At 31.4% G+C, this 17,949-nt stretch overlaps 3 protein-coding genes and 1 non-coding gene across 4 annotated transcripts; 2 read left to right on the top strand and 2 right to left on the bottom strand.

The window, feature by feature from the left end:
- The first annotated feature begins 5,956 nt into the window (after positions 1-5,956).
- LOC124841082 (F-box/kelch-repeat protein At1g67480-like) lies at positions 5,957-7,720 on the top strand. Its single transcript, XM_047317266.2, has 2 exons — positions 5,957-6,623; positions 6,765-7,720. Exons 1-2 carry the CDS (start codon positions 6,094-6,096, stop codon positions 7,390-7,392), a joined length of 1,158 nt encoding a protein of 385 aa, XP_047173222.2. The 5' UTR covers positions 5,957-6,093; the 3' UTR covers positions 7,393-7,720.
- Positions 7,721-9,492: 1,772 nt separating this feature from the next.
- LOC124841086 (nuclear pore complex protein) lies at positions 9,493-12,982 on the top strand. Its single transcript, XM_047317269.2, has 9 exons — positions 9,493-10,107; positions 10,205-10,258; positions 10,545-10,604; positions 10,712-10,822; positions 11,658-11,723; positions 11,829-11,915; positions 12,174-12,275; positions 12,356-12,505; positions 12,658-12,982. The coding sequence occupies exons 1-9, from the start codon at positions 9,679-9,681 to the stop codon at positions 12,778-12,780; spliced, it is 1,182 nt and encodes a 393-aa protein (XP_047173225.1). The 5' UTR covers positions 9,493-9,678; the 3' UTR covers positions 12,781-12,982.
- A 504-nt stretch (positions 12,983-13,486) lies between these two features.
- Positions 13,487-16,281, bottom strand: LOC148198207 (uncharacterized). Its single transcript, XM_088115379.1, has 6 exons — positions 16,121-16,281; positions 15,736-15,782; positions 15,542-15,648; positions 14,945-14,979; positions 13,948-14,032; positions 13,487-13,759 (listed from the first exon to the last, which is right to left on the bottom strand). The coding sequence occupies exons 2-5, from the start codon at positions 15,736-15,738 to the stop codon at positions 13,965-13,967; spliced, it is 213 nt and encodes a 70-aa protein (XP_087971505.1). The 5' UTR covers positions 15,739-15,782; positions 16,121-16,281; the 3' UTR covers positions 13,487-13,759; positions 13,948-13,964.
- Positions 16,282-17,226: 945 nt separating this feature from the next.
- TRNAL-UAA (transfer RNA leucine (anticodon UAA)) lies at positions 17,227-17,309 on the bottom strand. The gene has a single exon. It is a non-coding gene; the product is annotated as a tRNA-Leu (tRNA).
- Positions 17,310-17,949: the final 640 nt, after the last annotated feature.

The following is a 17,949-nucleotide window of genomic DNA, read 5'->3' as shown; positions in this document are numbered from 1 at the left end:
TATATATATATATATATATATATATATATATATATATATATATATATATATATATATATATATATATATATATATATATGGGTTTGCTAACGCGCGTACGCCTGTTTTTCAGTTGGTACATTTTAGTAATGTGTACCGGGTTTTAGTAGACAAAAATATCCTTATATATCATGGATTCTAAGTTTCACCTCTCTCATTTCTCTCAATCCTTTCTCTTTCATCTCTCTCACTCTAACATTTTCTCTATCATCGCTACTGTAGTCCCAATTGAAAAAATCAGAAACACCCTACTGTCTCTGTCATCCCTACTGGAGTCTCAATTGAAAAAATCAGAAACACCCTACTGTAGCCCCAATTGAAAAAATCAGAAACACTTGTCGTTAAACAATCTTACAAAAAAATGATTTTATAATGAGTTTTGATCTTATAATTTTTGTCTCGTAATTGACCTGGAAAAAAATCAGAAATACTTGTTAAACAATTTCTTACAAAAAATGATTTTATAATGAGTTTTTATTTTATAATTTTTGTCTTATGTAATTTTATGTAATTTTCACAAGCATAATGACATCAGAGAAATTGGTAATTGGCCTGGAAAAAATCAGAAACGCTCGTTGTTAAACAATTTCTTACAATTTTCATTTTATAATTTTTGTCGTATATAATTTTATCTAATTTTCACAAGCATAATGACATCCGAAAGAATTCGTAATTGCCTGGAGGGTTTTTTTAGAGATGATGATTCAACATATGCAGATGATGAAATTAGAGAAATTAGTGAAGATGGTGAAATTGAAGAGATCTTGAATGAACCTTTGTCTGAATGTGAATATGTCAATGACTCAACTCTTTACAAAGGCAAATTGTTTAAAGGCAAGTGTTTCTGATATTTTCAATTGGCGCTACAGTAGGGATGACAGAGAAAAGGTTGGAGTGAGAGAGATGAAAGAGAAAGGATTGAGAGGAATGAGAGAGGTGAGCCAGGGTTTGGGAGTTTTTTTTTTTTTTTTTCAAGTTTTGAGAATGAAAATTATTAAAATACCCTTAACCTTAAAACTTAGAATCTATGATATATAAGGGTATTTTTGTCTACTAAAATCCGATACACATTTTAACCCCATATATATATATATATATACATATAATTGTTATCTTTGGAATACTGAATAAGTTTTAGTGTAATTTTTTTAACTAAGAAAAAAAATATTTTATCCAAACACTCACATTATTATTTTGAAAATATTTAACAATATGACTTTATCTATTATTCTAATATTTTAATTTATTGTTTCATATGACAGTGTCATCGTTTACCGCTCTCAACGCAATATCTATTATTTTTCTTCGTGTGTGATGACACGTATGGTCTTTTCTTATACAAGATTCACAACATCAGTATTATCATATATTAAAAATATTATTTGTTTTATAATTAATGTTTGTTTTAAAATTTGTTTGATAGATTAAAAAAGAAAAAACATTTAAATTATTTTTAATTTGGATTATTGAACTATGTAAAAATATTGAATATGCTAGGTACAATTAGGATGATAATTTTATCCGTTGGCACGGTACCCGTAGGTGAAATCCGCGGTGGATAGTAACTATTTGCGGATATTTATTACCTGCGGGTAATGAGTAGCGGATATTTTAATATTCGTTTCTAAACGGATCGGATACGGATAGTATTCTATCCACCTTGCGGGTATCCGTTACCCGTAAAAAATTAAAAAATAAATAATTTATATATTTTTCAATTAAATTTAATTAAAAATAAAATAAAATTATATTTTATTAGTTTAAATTTAATTAAAATTAAATTTTAATTTACATTTAATTTAATTTATATTATATATATATATATATATATTTGTATTTTTATTTAAATTTTATTTTTAAAATGTATTAAATATTTTTTTTTCGAGTATCCGTGAGTACGCGATTTTAAAATATACATGAATATTTTCTAAACGAATATCCGATAAATAATGAATATAATTTTATCTGACGAGTCAAGTTATAGATAAATACATCCGTATCGAATCCAACCCGTTGTCAAGGATAATAACACTTGAAAAAATTGCTTGAATTAACTCTACTTTAACTTTCACAAAACTGCGAAACGTGTGGTGTTCTGTTCCATGAAATCAGTGACAGGCCTAGGTTGCCCCGTATTGCTGAAGCCCTAACCTGGGAAACATTGAAATTCGGACATTGTTCAGATTCTCGGAGCCACTGGTTTTGATTTAGTGGCACGTCCCAATAACACACCAAATATCTATGATTCTTTGTTTGTTTTGGTTCTGTTTCTGGTGCAACTTATAATCAGACAGAATATGTTATTTGTCAGAATTGAACCTCAAAATGGATTGTCTTAATCATATCAATGGTTTTATGCAAATTTCGAGTAGCGTACAGAATGAATGATTAAATAAGAGGTTCTGATGTCTCGTGTTTCTTTTCGTCATAGTAACACCTAAGAAATAATTCTGGTGAAACAAAATTTATAGTATTACGGGTGAAATTATTTTGTTTGCTTTATTACTATCATTGAATAAATAAAATCGCAACAAACTAAAAACATTTTCGAAACACTGATAGAAAATTTTATTTTACATAATTGTTGTCACTTAAAAATGTCCATTCCATGGTTAACATGTTTCGATATATATAAAGGAGAAAGTTAAATTAAATATAAAAAAATCCTTTAACACTTTCTTTTTAAGCATTTTATATTCTATTAATTTTAATTTATTGAGATTCACTAAAATTGGCGGTTTTAATCAATTTAATTTGTAACAGAAAAAATATTAAAAGAAAACGTTTAGGTATGAGTGTTTCATAGAAAATCCTAATAAAGAAATCTCTTTTTTGTCTGGTTGAAATGGTAGGCAGTTTCTATCAATACAGAACACACCTTAAAAGTGTTCTTAGTATTCCTCTAAATATGGAAATTATAAAAAAAAAAATTAATAGGTATAATTTTTTGCTTGGTGTAAAAGGATATGAAATTAATTTTTTTTTTCTTTATAAGATGAAGTCTGTGTTTGTATGAAGTTGTAAAGCATCTACAAGAGATTCAGATTAGTGAAGAATAATTGCACTTATTGGAATTCTGAAATTTTAAAGTTTAGGTAAGCCATTTTTTAATATACAAAGCTACTCTTACTTTGTTTTTATGGTCAAATGGTGCAATAATTGGAGTTAATAACATTCGTCGTCCGTTGACACTTTAAAAAGTTACTGATGGAATAATATTATTTTCCCACTCAACAATTTTTTACATTTATTATTTTTTTAATTTTTTTAATTTTTTTATAAATATAAAAGTTAACTTTTTAATAATCAAAATATCCATAATTGTTAACTGATGCATATAGTATAAATAAACATTTTCCCCACTGAAATGAGATTTTGATGTTAAGATTTTATATTATTAATTTTTTTTTTCAAAAACAGTTAGAGTGAACTTATTTCAACGGTTTTATTTTAACAACTTTACCTATTTAATCAAATAGTAAGAAATGAATTAAGCGCTCTTTAAATACTTTTGTTATAGATATAACTTTTATATAAATTACGATACAGTTTAAATCACACTTTAAAAAGGTAATGTTGTATCGTAATACTAATCACATAAGCATATAATTTCTACGTCCTATATAAAATTATTCATTTCCTGTTTTTGGAATGGAGATAGATTTGAGAAAATGAATTTAAATAAATTTAAAAGTGAAGATAAAATGTTTTGATTAAGAAAAGAAAAAGATATTATGATTTGAATATATTAAAAATAAAAGTTTTGTACATAATGTGATGGATATAATAAATTAAAAGAAATTTAAAACTTTTAAAAGATTGTAAAAGTTCACCTTTCCAAATCCTCTTAACCAAATCATACTCTCATTCCTTTTCAATTTCCACTTAAAACAACACTTAAAATCAAACACAACATTAAAATTAATAAAATTTTATTAAATGTTAAAAAAGTAACTCGATTATTAAGAAATTAAAAAAATATCTACACTCGTAGTTTTTAACAATTCCACAAAGTAAAAAAAAAATAGTATTATTTTATTTTATTTTTAATCTTTAGCCCACGAGAGCATTAGTTAGAAAAAAAAAGATTTCTATGAAAAACTAACTTGAAAGATGAATTACACATTCAAGGATATCGTTAATTATTTAATATTTAAAAAATAATTCTTAACACGCTTTTTTATAAACATGGCCCACCCACTTACTACACTCCACAACTAGTTTGGGAAGTTTTTAAAAGATAAAGACAAACGAATAGTGCATATCACCAACAATGCAAGAGGTCAGCTAATCAATTATTATTATTATATATATATATATATATTATTTTTTCTATATTCATAATGAAAATTATTAACAAGGAATAAAATGAAACACATGTACCTAAAGAGTAACAATTTGTCAACGAAACATTTACCACCATTGATAGATCAATTAGCGTAACAATATCTTCACCAGAAATGTTACGACACGACGTTACTGTTTGTTTGGCACTATAAAATAAACTATTTTCCTCTTACTCCGGAACACGACCACAACCTCTTCCAACACAAACAGGCTAAGCTTGGTTTGGTTCCATTACGTTGCCATTTTCTGGTTTTGACTTGGTCGCATTATGTGAGTGTCTTTCTCTCCTACAGTTTTCTTCCTAATCCTATAAATATTCTCTTTCTTCTTAACACCTTCTCATATCCATTCTCCATACACTCTATCTGTTTCTATGAATTCACCTTCACTGCTTCTTTTCTTCTGAATCTCGATCTTCTATTTTTGTCAGTTCCTCTCTTTCCTTTTCTTTTTGTTCTGTTCTATTCTTCTGCTTTCGTTTCTCTACTGCAGATCTACCAACATTTGACTCTTTTCCTTCATGCTTGTGTATTGTAATCCTTTCCTCAAACTTTTTTCAGCTTCTGTGAGCTGCTATCTGTTTATGTTATTTATTTATATCTGTTGTGTTGTTTCTCTGAATTGAAACATACATGTATGTATAATTTATCAGGCTCTGGAGCGTTGCGATGCTTCATTTTATAACTCAAATTGAATTTACAAATAGATTGTAATATTTCCCCTTCCTGATTCTTGCCTACTGTGTTTATTTTCAAACAATCTGAATTACATCGTTAACTGCTGGTTATTTCCAGATCTGGTGGTTGTCTGTGCTTCTGGATTTTTATTTTTTCAAGTATAGGATATTTGATTCCTCTTATTCATCTTAGAAAGTTAACAGGTGCTGGTAAATTTATCATTATCATGTTAGTTTAAATATTAATTTGTAGGTAATTAATATTTGGTTGAATCCTTTTTGGTTGTATGCTGGCTGAGATTTGTGGAAAACACTGGAAGCTTGTCTTTGTTAGTTTTGTTTTTTTAGATCAAGGGTTATGCTAATATCTAATATGCATTCTTGTTCAAGTAAATATTTGTATTAAAAATAACTGCGATTTACAATTTTGAATCTGCAGATTTTGAACCTTTTTTTCTCATTGATTTTTATGACTTAATTTTTTCTTATTCTTATGTGAACTGTTCTAAGTCCTGTTTGATTCAGACCATATGAACTTGAAGAAAATGGAAGTTTGCGGTGGCTAAGTCTCGGCAACTTCTATGGCCTACTCTGGTATGCCTTTATAATTTTGTTGATTAACTTTAATTAGTTTTTGCATTTGACTTCAAAACATGATCATCTTTGCCGTATTGGATAGGTATCTGGGCAATGTGTGAGGGAGGATACAGCGTAGGCAATTTAACAAACAATTTGCAGAAGACAACAATTAAGAAGAATCACAGTGGGAGCAGAATAATAACTGTTATGGAATTTGAATCAGACTGGACAAAGCATAGAAAATCATCTGCTCATACTGCTCAAGTGATTAGTTCTGCAACATCGTTCATGCCTTGGTCTCGTAGAATCCCAATTGTTGAAGGATTTTATGAATTTCTTTAGTTACATTACATGCTTCTCAACAACACATTTGCACACTATTTGGTTGAAAGATCTCTACTAAAAGCTTGTACACCTTCTAGATATTTACTGTATAATTTCTGGTTTAAAAAATGCCTGATCTTACTGTTGGAAAGAAGAGATTTATCCAGCCAAATACGTGTTTCGCCAATTTGACCGATCAAGATAAATCAACTCTTTCACAAAGTGATAATTGTTTCTTCTCGGAGGCACTGAGTGAAGATTATAGCCCAATTCTACCTGGGCTGCCTGATGATGTGGCCGAGTATTGTCTGGCACTTGTGCCTCGTTCGAATTTCCCTGCTATGGGGGGTGTCTGTAAGAGATGGAGATCGTTTATTCAAAGTAAAGCATTCACTACTGTGCGAAAATTGGCTGGAATGCTTGAAGAATGGCTCTATTTCTTAACAAGAGACTGTGAAGAAAAGGAAAGTCATTGGGAGGTTATGGATTGTCTCGGTCGTAAATGCCGATCTCTTCCACCAATGCCGGGTCCAGAAAAGGCTGCATTTGGAGTGGTGGTTCTTAATGGAAAGCTTCTTGTCATGGCTGGTTGTTCAGCTATTGAAGGAACTGCCTTTGCCTCAGCAGAGGTTTACCAATATGATTCCTGCCTCAACAGGTATGGTTTCCTTAAGCACTCTACCTAGAAATTGTGAAACATAAAGGTTTGTTGTGTTACTGTATGAAACTTGGCATAGATATAGTTGTGTGTGTTTTAATGTTGTTTTGACTTGCTCCATTCTCTACTCTGCCATTGCAGCTGGAGCAGTTTGTCGAACATGAATGTGGCTCGTTATGACTTTGCTTGTGCTGAAGTGAATGGCTTGGTTTATGCTGTTGGGGGCTATGGGGAGAATGGAGACAGTTTGTCCAGTGCTGAGGTGTATGATCCAGATACTGACGAATGGACAGTGATAGAGAGCCTTCGCCGTCCGAGATGGGGTTGTTTTGCTTGTGGATTTGAGGGTAAGCTCTATGTCATGGGTGGAAGGTCAAGCTTCACCATTGGAAACTCCAAGTTTGTTGATATATACAACCCTGAGAGACACACCTGGTGTGAGATTAAGAATGGCTGTGTTATGGTCACAGCTCATGCAGTAGTAGGAAAAAAGTTGTTCTGCATAGAATGGAAGAACCAGCGGAAGCTGGCTATATTCAGTCCAGAGGACAATTCATGGGAAATGGTTCCAGTTCCATTGACAGGGAGCACCAGTGTTGGTTTTCGGTTCGGGATGCTGGATGGCAAGTTGCTGCTCTTCCCTCTGCTGGCAGAACATGCTCATCAAACATTGTCGTATGATCCAAATGCAGCTCTGGGGTCAGAGTGGCGGACTTGTGACATAAGGCCATCTGGTTTGTGCTTGTATTGTGTAACAATCAAGGCATGAAATGAAACCATGTTCTGGCTGGAGTATAGCAGCATTTTACTAAGATTGACTCAGAGTTTACATGAGCTGATGTCGCATGGTGCAAAACATGATCTCGTACATGTAATAACTTGTCTTATTGAGGTGAGTGTTCCTCACATTTTATGTAATTTTAGTTGAGTTTTTTCTTGTCTGTGACTGATAGAGATACTTGGCTTCTGGCATTATCATTTTATGAATGCCCTTTGTGTCTTTGGAGTGTGAGGGATTAATTCCCTTGGTCTTGTGATTATCGACTTTTATAAGCAGTATTTAATACTGTGGTGGGTGAGCTATTCCTTTGTTGTTCTGTTTTGGACTTTTTAGCTTGTTAAAAGTGACAACTTTAGAATTTTTTATCCAATACTTTATGACTGAGACGGAAATAAGTTGAGCATATTGGCTGAAATATCAGATACGACAGCGACAACCCAATGAATTTCAACCATACCATTCACATGAATCCTTCAGTAGTGCTTGATAGAGATACAAATTTTAAAAATTTACTGCCCATATAAAAAGGTTTTCCATCAATCAATTATAAATCATTTTTCATAATTTTCTTACAAGTTAGTAAACTTAATATAATGTGTGTCTGGTTTTTACTTTATAAGATTTTGTATTTAATAAAAACAATTGAACATATGTGTGATTAAATATAAAAATCGAATTATATAAATATGAAATTACTTACTTTTTTTTCTAATGAAATTAATCCATAAAAGATAAAAGTAGAACTAAAAATTATGCAAGTACAAATTACATTTTTTTCCATGATGTCTCTTTATTCTTATCCAAAAGGAAAGAATAATGTAAAGAACATTTTCATCCAAATCTCACCTAACAACCCTTGACTATTTTGAGGCTTTTGTTCCCATTCATAAAAAAAAAAGGTTAAAAGCACAAATTCTGCATTTGTCCGTTTTCTTTTTATATGCTATATATCCCTCCTCCCCAATATTAAAATGTTTATGTATAAATAAATAGAAATCACTAATTGCATTCTTTTCCTCCATCTCATCTACAATTATTTTTTTAGAGTCCTTTTTAATTATAAGATATCATTGTTTAATGATAAAATATCTCAATTTAGAGTCACTAAAAATTTATCCAAAGTCAAGTTTGGTCTGATATGTCGGTTCCTTCACACCTATTCACTAAAATATTGATATTATATGTTACTTTAACTTAATTTCGCTAAACTTCACCTGTATATTATAATTTTATTTATTTTTAATTAATTTGGGATTTTTAATATTCATGTTGATAACATAAAGTAATTTCAACTACGATAAACTATGACTGCTTGTAATATCATATTAAAAATTAAGTTTTGAACTCATTATTACATGATTAAGCCAACGGAGAAACTTCATCAGGTGAGTTTAATAAAGTTGTATTATATTTAAATTTTACTACTTAAATAAAATAGTTTGAATAGCATATTTCCTATACTTTCTTAAATATTTGTCTATAAAGATTTTTTGATTTGTTATTTTAAAAAAATTATAATTATTATCTTAGTAATTAGATAATTTATAAATTTTTTTTCAGAATTATATTTTAGATGAGACAATTTAAAATATTTTCGAATTATTTCTTGAAAGTATATTCCGTATTTGAAATTATGTAATTTGAAGTAGTTTTAGATTACTTTGAAACGTTGGTTGTGATGTCTAAAATATAGTTTTTAATTGGTTTTCTAGATGTTATTTTGACAAATACTTTGATATTTTTTATATTACAGAGGATGGTAGAAAAAAGTACGAGATATAGAAGGAAGACAATATCATTAATCAAGTTGAAATCAAACTCAAATTGTCTGGACTAACCTAATTTGGCCCAAACATGATTGCTCTAGTCTGATGTGATGTTGGGCCAACTTTTTCTTTAACCTAGTAATGCATACATACTCTTACTATTTTTTATTTTTTTTTACAGATTGCATTCTTCCGTATTTTTAATTTAATTTAAAATGCATGTGAATTGAAAGCATCAATCCTACTTAGATTTTTTTTATTACATATTACATATTGATAAATATTATTTTATATGTCATCATACACTATCAGTACGAGCCTCTCTTTAAAAAATATGTAAAGAAGAAAATTAAATAAATAAATAAAACCTTTCGTCGAACACCTTGTCTGCACTGCATCACGCACTCGACCGCGCTTTTTTCTTTGAACTTGGGAGGGACAAATCAACACCAATCTCATTTTCCATTTCGCTCTTTCCACAAGCTATCGTCGCTTTGACAACATCACCATGTTTGGCTCCGCTCAACCTTCTTCATCTCCCTTTGGCACCCCTTCTTCAACCCCTGCATTCGGAACCCCTTCTTCTACCCCCGCCTTCGGAACCCCTTCTTCTACCCCTGCCTTCGGCACCCCTTCTTTTGCTACCCCATCTTCTACTCCGGCATTCGGAACCCCATCTTCCACACCGGCGTTTGGCGCTTCTTCTACCCCTGCCTTCGGTTCGTCCCTTTTGTCAACGCCTTTTTCTTCTCAACCACAACAGCAGCAGCAGCAACAACTAACTCCACTGTTTCAACAACAACCAACTTCTTCTCCTTTCGGCTTTCAAAGTTCCCTCGCAGCGCCGCAACCCTCGCCTTTCTCAAATGCGCAATTAACCACTCAGATGGCTAACGTGGCACCTGTTCCTTTCTCTCTCGCCGATCGCGATGTTCAAGTATCTTTTTTCTTTTTTCTTCCACAATCCAGTTTTCGAATTCTCGCTATTGCATTGTTTCGTTGATTAATTTTGTGTTCGCATGTTGTGCCACCAGACAATCGTTGATGCTTACAAGGAAGATCCTGGAAACCCCAAGTACGCTTTCAAGGTATCCTCCTCACTGTCTAATTAAAATAAATAAATACAAAAATGTCTCCTTTGTCAAGTTATTGTGTTTAGTGTTTGCCTCGTTTGTGCAATGAGCATAGTTAAGGTATACTTGGGTTTGTATTTCATGCTATGCGCCTTTTTTTTTTCTTCTTAATTTTGAAATTAGGGTTCAAATCCAAGTCTACATTATCAGTGATATTTTCTGATTCCTTGTGGTGAATGTTAGAATTGCACTTGTGGGTCTTCATTTTTTTTTCTCACATTTGTGTTTTTGTGTTGTTCAGCATTTGTTGTTCAGTGTAACAGAACCACAGTTTAGAGTGAAGCCTGCTGGTGTATCAGACGTAAGTTTTTTTTGTTTTTTCTTTTTCTAGTAAACTATTTATAGTTGGGAGATTCTTTTACCATTTTCCAGAACTGGCTAATTATGGGAATAGTTTATGGTTGCTAGATCATGTGGGCGGAGGCAATGGGGAAGCTTGAAGGTATGGACAGTGCAGATAGAGAACGTCTGTGGCCACAGCTTGTCCAGGGTTTTAAGGATCTTTCGCAACGCCTTAAGGTAAGCTTTATTAAGCTGTGTTTGAATTGAATTGATAGAAAGGAATATAATGGAAAGTGGAATGACACGACATTAATTGCAGTTGTTTGAATTGTTTAAACTTCGAAGCTATACCAAGTTCCTATTCATTCCATCCAATGCCTGGTTTTAATCCTTCCAATTTTGGGGTGTGGGATTAAACTTGTTTCCTGATCTCCTTACACAATTTTCACACTTCCCAAACAATTAAATGATAACTTTCTTCCATCCCACTGTATAATATCGAAACACTAATGACAAATTTATTTCATTTTATTTATTTAGTTCCACTTCGGTTGCCATTCGGTATCCAAACAAAACATAAACTTCTAGCGATTGTATACTCTAGAAATGTGTAGATTTTGATAGGTTAACCTCTAGAATTGTACCAGTAACTTAAATATATGATCTTTTGAGAAAATCAAGGTTTATCTTGGACTTTTTGGCCAGTTTCTGTTATTCAGTGTTTAGATATCCCGTGTAAATGATTATCAATTTTAAAGTTTAGTCCACATCATTAGCATTGATGATACCTGGCAAGTGAATATCGTTATATATGCAAAAGTTGTTTATAAGATTAGCTGAGGACCAAGATCTTGAGAAAGAAAACAGTGTTTCTTAATCAAATGTGTCAAACATTTTTTGTAGACATTATTAAGTGATGCTTTGAGTATTGAATTTTTAGATGTATCCACCAGTCAGTATTTGATGTGAAAAAGGGAGAATAGTTCAATATTTGATATAAAAGTTGTTGAATTACCTGGATTGGATATAATCTAAGCCTTGAGGATACATTTTTGCTGACATTGTCATGTAGATACAAGATGAAGTCATTGTTTCTGATGCAGAGAGATTGCGTATAACCCAAAGCAATGTTAAAATGGTACTGCTCTCCCCTTTGCTTGAACTCGGAGCAGTGGTAATGTGATTCTGGTTTTTCTACCATGCATTGTTGATTTTTCTTTCCATTTGTTTGATGCTGTTGCAGCTCCAAAGACATTTTCAGGCTGATACTCTTCCATGGATTCAAAGACTAAAACAAAAGGAACAAATTCTCCAGCAACGTCTTTTAAGAGTAGGGACAACTCCTATGTGTTTGTGAATGAAACTGTTTTCCCGATTGTAGAATGAATTGATTCTCCCTGCACAGAATTAGCTACTTTAATAAGCAGTTATATAAAGTTTTTACATTTCTTAATTTGTCTTAGTGTTCCCCTCCAATCATAAGCCCCGACAGTAGGATCTATATTCTGAAAGTAAATTGATGAATTAGCTTATCTCGAGCTTTGGATTTTTATTTGTTGCTTAAGTATATCTTATCTTGTGTTTCAAGGTAATGAGAGTAGTGGAGGCATTGGAGGGAAAAGGCTGCCGCATACCCTTAACGAAAGGGGAAGCTGAACTTGCTGAGAAATTAGCCACAATAACTAGACAGGTAAAACTTCTATCCAAGACCATTTTCTGCCCTTTTGCTCTGTTGCTGGAGATGGAACTTATAGGGAAATATGTTCTCAGCTTAAAGGATCTGGAGCGGAACTGTCTAGAAGGGTACAAAATCTACTGACTGTATCTCGTGTTAAAGCTAATAGCAATGGATTTGGTGGCTCCGTTTACCTTCCAGGTTCAACCAAAATTCATGATCAAAGTCTTGCTGACCTACACGAGGTGAGATGGAACCAATTTGAGATAGATTATTATTTAACATCTTGATTGTTGATTTTCCTTTTTTATTTTTTTTAAAAGGTATTATTTGTATGAGATAATGCGCATGATACATTCAAAGAATAATATAATAATGCCCTATTTTGTGCGAACAGGTTTTACAACAGCAAATGGAGGCCATTGCAAGACTTGGCGGTGTTCTGAAACGAGATATACGGAATATGGAGATTATGATCACTGATGACACAGGAAGAATTGAAAATGAGAATTTAATTTGAATTTTGTCTAGAAAACCTAGAACATTCTTGCGCTGTATTCACATTTTATTATATATTTTTTCTAGTGTATCATGATTTGGTAGCTAGTGGGAACTAATGTAATGAGAGCTCATTAAAATATAATGTACTCCTTCCGCTGCTGATGGAACTTCCCATTGGCAGAGAAAACGTTATCCAAATTGATTGGGCTTTCCTTCCTGCACTCCCATAATTTTTTTCAAGACTATTTTATTTTTCATGAAAGTGATTTTCAGATTACTTGTTTTGGAAATTTTCTAGAATAAACTTTCTGAAATTAATAAAACATGATTTTCGAAATGACATTTCTGAAAATATATTTTTCTAAAAAAGTACAGTTAGTAATGATTTACAGTGAAACTTTTACCTGTCGTTATAACAATAAAGTTACATTTGAGTTGATCCAGATTATGAAACATTCTTTGATTATAATATTTATCAAGCCTAATCAAACTATATTCTTAAAACCTTCTAAATTTTTAGTTAAAATGTAAGTTCCGACACTAATCATTCTTAATTTAGAATCTTCGAAACGACTACAATTTTTTTCTAATTTCTAGAATTTCCGAAAGAAGATAATGCACCATCATTTCAAGTTCTGTTGGAAATATTCAACTATTCATCATTAAAAGTATTCACGCCAGCTGCTATATGATTAATCTATATAGTTAGTATATTAGCAGCTTAGTTCAGATTCGAAGGCATCATGCTCATAAAATTTGGACAAAGCTATGGACATTAGCACGATCCCCCATCATAAGTAGCAATTTGAATTTCATGTAATGACGTTACCCTGGGGATTAATGGCAAAAACTCCACTTAATTTCAACAACAAAGAAAAAATAATTAACAATATGGTGGAACAAATTTGTGTCAAGGGCTCCGATGAAATCGTAAGTACAAACTCTCATTTCGTAGATCTGCAATTTGCGCATAAAACTGCGGTATAGAATGGACGCCCCTGCAATGCATCAAATTTCAAAATTATTGTTGACATATATGAAAGGAGGTGCATTCCTATAGACGGCTTAGAAACTGTTCTTAATATTTTATGTACGCCAGAAAATTAGTCATTACGCATATTTATTCCTTATCATTAGCTTCTGACAGCTATCATATTTGGGCACATGAAAAAGAATAATAACTTACTATTGAGTAACCAAAGCTTAGAAGAAGATTATTGAAACACCCATCATAAAGCAACCCGCAGCTACCCACGGGCTTAACCGTTCACCTGTATTAGCAACCACGTGTACGATCAAGATAATATCAGTGATTAAATTCCACATCTCATGAAATATATAATTCTAAATGAGACATACACCTAGACAGAAAGTGTTACATGTAGACAACACAAGGAATAAAAATTCCCCAGTAGGTCATAATGAGAAACTGATTTGAATATATTTTTGTTCTCACTTGCTTTGTATTTATTCCACAACGTACCAAACATGCTGGTACAGGATTAGATGTGAAGCAACAAATTCAAGAACTACATGGCCAAGCTAGAAATCTAGTAGCCCATGTCACAAACAGCTTTGGTATGACACTGTAATATAGCATCTTAAAGCTCACAAGGAATCGAGGATCTAGAACTATTGAGAATGAGTTTTCAATAACAACCAAAAGAAGATTTATGAAAATTACAAGTACCATCAATCAAAATGATGAATTTTGAAATAAGAATTGAGAAAGTAGTTTCATTATAACTAAAGGATTGATAAAAAAAATGAAATACAATGAAGCATACTTACAAAAAAGGTTGAGAATGTAAAAGGCATAATCACGATGTAGTATACACGTAAAGTGAGGATAGAACCGTAACCCAAATTTTCTATATTTGCATCACTCATCCTTTACCCCAAGTTTTCCGCTGCCAGTGGGCAAGTCATCAATCAACACACGTGTGTTCTTTGGTTCAAGATAATTAATTCAATATTTTAACTTGAAAAATCTGATGCCGTTAAGGTATTATATGGGGGAAAAGCAAAAAATCATCATAGAAGATATCAAACCAAAATTTCTAGGGTTCTATTCTTACTTTTCCAAAGCTTAAATAAAAAAAAAAAAAAGAGATTTAAAAGTGCATTCAAAAGCATATGTAAACAATAACAATGTAGAAGCATATCAAACAAGGGATATCTACCTATTCTCGCCGCCTTCCAGAAGAAACCACGAAATCTGTCAGGAAGAGCATGTATGTCTTGTCAGCAAGTTCTAAAAATCTGATATGAAGAATGAAAAAAACTATTGCAAGCTGCACGTCTAATGGAACAAAAACCTTATGATACATTGAATTTTGAACATGTAAAATTCAGATGTACAAATTACCAGAACACTTGATAATAAAAAGGAACGGAGAGGTTAACAAGAAATTTTCCATCCCTTTGTTTGGATGTTCAAAATTACTTATGGAGGAACATTAAAAGGTTCATAAAAATTAGCAATGACAAGGATTTTCATTTCCCAAACAAGAGGAAGTTTCGAGGTAAACTTTTATTTCGTTTCCCTTCCCTTCATCTCCCTTTATTGTCTTCAATCCAAACATGCACAACAACATGGCAAATGATGGTATTGCTCACCAGAAACAACAGTGCACCAAAACCAATATTGAAAATAAGACCTACTCTGTTACACAGCTATGCTACTCGAATGAAGCATTGTCAACATACGCATAAATTGTATATGCATGACCTAGGATTGTCAACTTTACTCATGGCAAGAGATGAAGAGATATATATACCCAGTTTTCTGATCTAGGATTGCCGGAAACTGCATCTTGAAATAAGTGCAGGCACATATCCCCAGAAGTATCACAGTTAGAAATGAGTGGAAATTGAAAAGTGCTGACTGAAACACAACACAACGGATGTCAAACGCAATGAGCAAACATCAACGGATTAAATCACAACGATTCAAAACTTTCAGTTTCCTCACCATCTCAACGATTCTTAGAATTTACCAATCTTCACCGTCTTCCCTCCCTGCAAAAGATTCCATCAACAATCACTTTAGGCCTCTCATCCAAAACAATATGCAATAGTGCAAGTAACTGAACAGTGTCTAAATCAAGTTCAATCACGAAACACGATTAAAAAGCCAACCCTAAAAATAAGAACAACAATGACGAAACGAGTAGATCCTTAATAGCTAAAGGATTGTGAGATTGCGAATTTAGGATACAATAGGCCAAAGCTGAATCGAACATGGATCTACGTAAGATGAGTTTATAGATGGAAAAAACGGTGAAGCAGCGTAAATAGCGAAAAACCAGTTATTTGAATTAAAAGCAGAGAAAGAACAAAACGAATCAATCAATTACCCGAATCGAAGTTGCGAGTTCCGGTGGAAGAAGAGATGTGAGCGTTAGAGTTTCCGGTGACAAAGTCGTGATTCTTCGCCGGAAGAGTACCCTTTTGGTTCTGTTAGTCTTTAGTTCTTTTCTTTACTTCACGGCTTCCCTTATTTTTTCTTAGAGGTTATTTTCATTTTGTGAAAGAATAAACTTTTATAAAAAATTTAAAATAAATAAAATTATCTTGGTGATAATCTTTCTGTCTTTTAATTATTTTTTTAATAACTTGTTTTTTAAGGACATGTGTTGTTTGAAGTTCTGTTATTTAGAATTTGAGGAAATACGATAAAAACCACAAAATCGTAATGTATGTTTATTCATCTTATTATCATTTTATATTAAGTATATATCAAATGAATATTACATTTATAAAATTTATATCATTATGACTCTTTCAAACATATTTGCTCATTATATTTTAATCTTGTAAAGTTAAATGTTAGTAAATATGTGTTTTAAATGCATAAACAAGGTTAAAATAAAATATTAATTCCTCGTTTATTTATGTTTTTTTAAAACTTGGTCTCTGTATTTAAAAAACTTCATTTAAGTGCCTCATTCGTTATCTCTTTTTTTTTTTTGCTTTATATAAATACTAATTCGATCTATCAAAACAATTTTAATGAAATAAAGAAAAATAAATAAAACACAAATAATGAACAAAAAATTCATTCCATTCTTCACTTTATCTTATGGCTTACTCTTTCTTTTATTTTCTTAAAAAAGTGTCCTATTGCAATACAATCATTTTAAAACAGTAAAGTGGAATTGAAACTAAATTTAATTTTAGTTACTTTCTGTATTTCGCACTTCATTTCTTTTATATTTTTTTTTCAGGGGTTTATTTTCACTTCGTAAAGGTAAAAGCATGTTGACTAAATTTTATAAAACATAATTAAATAGCCATAATAAATCAATATAAATAACAAGTATATGTTAATTAAATATTTTCTTTATTTCAGGTTGACTTGGTTAATTAAATTACTTTAACTCTTGTTAATTGAGTGATTATTATATAATATTGTTAGACATTTGAATCATTTTGAATATTAATTTCTGTAAAATTAAAATAATGCTGGCTATGGGGTTCGAACCCATGCGCAGTTGACTGCAGAAGATCTTAAGTCTTCCCCCTTAACCTCTCGGGCAAACCAGCTCCTTTGTTAGATTCACCAATTAAAGGTATAAGAATTTGTTATCGAGATTAAGAAGAAATTTGACTTCCCTTTCTATAATTACATAAATTAAACACATCAAATAATAGATACTTACCATACATATAACCCAAATTTCTTTAGTTCAATATTTGTAAAAAACGAAAGGTTATCTCACAAAAGTATAGACACAAATTATATTTTTGTATTATTGATCATATAACAACAATAATACAAGAGATAGATAACTCTTATATAGAGTTAACCAATATAACAGTAAAAACAAAAAAATTATCGTAAACTTAAAATAACTAGGTATAATATTATGATCCAAATATCTACGTTCGTTTTTAATTTAACAATATAAAGATATTTGCATTAAAAATATTAATAAAATATTTTTTTTAAATGGTTAACATTTTCTTATATTTAAGCCTATAATATCTATACTAACAATTTCGCATTCATCAAAGAAACATTAATCATAATATTTAACATATTTAATCCGATAGCAAGTGGTAACTTTTATATTTATAGTGTTTGGACTCATATATATGTCACAGCTATCTTGAAAGAATTACTTCAACCATAAGTCTCTTTCTAACACTGGTATCTAAATAATGCTGGTGGTGGTGTATAAGT

Source organism: Vigna umbellata, chromosome 5, assembly GCF_029865625.1.
Source record: "Vigna umbellata cultivar VRB3 chromosome 5, Vumbellata_1.0, whole genome shotgun sequence".
In the NCBI taxonomy this organism is placed as follows: Eukaryota; Viridiplantae; Streptophyta; class Magnoliopsida; order Fabales; family Fabaceae; genus Vigna; species Vigna umbellata.
The sequence above is the reverse complement of the archived record's forward strand: the minus strand, read 5'-3'. Positions and strand labels throughout refer to the sequence as shown.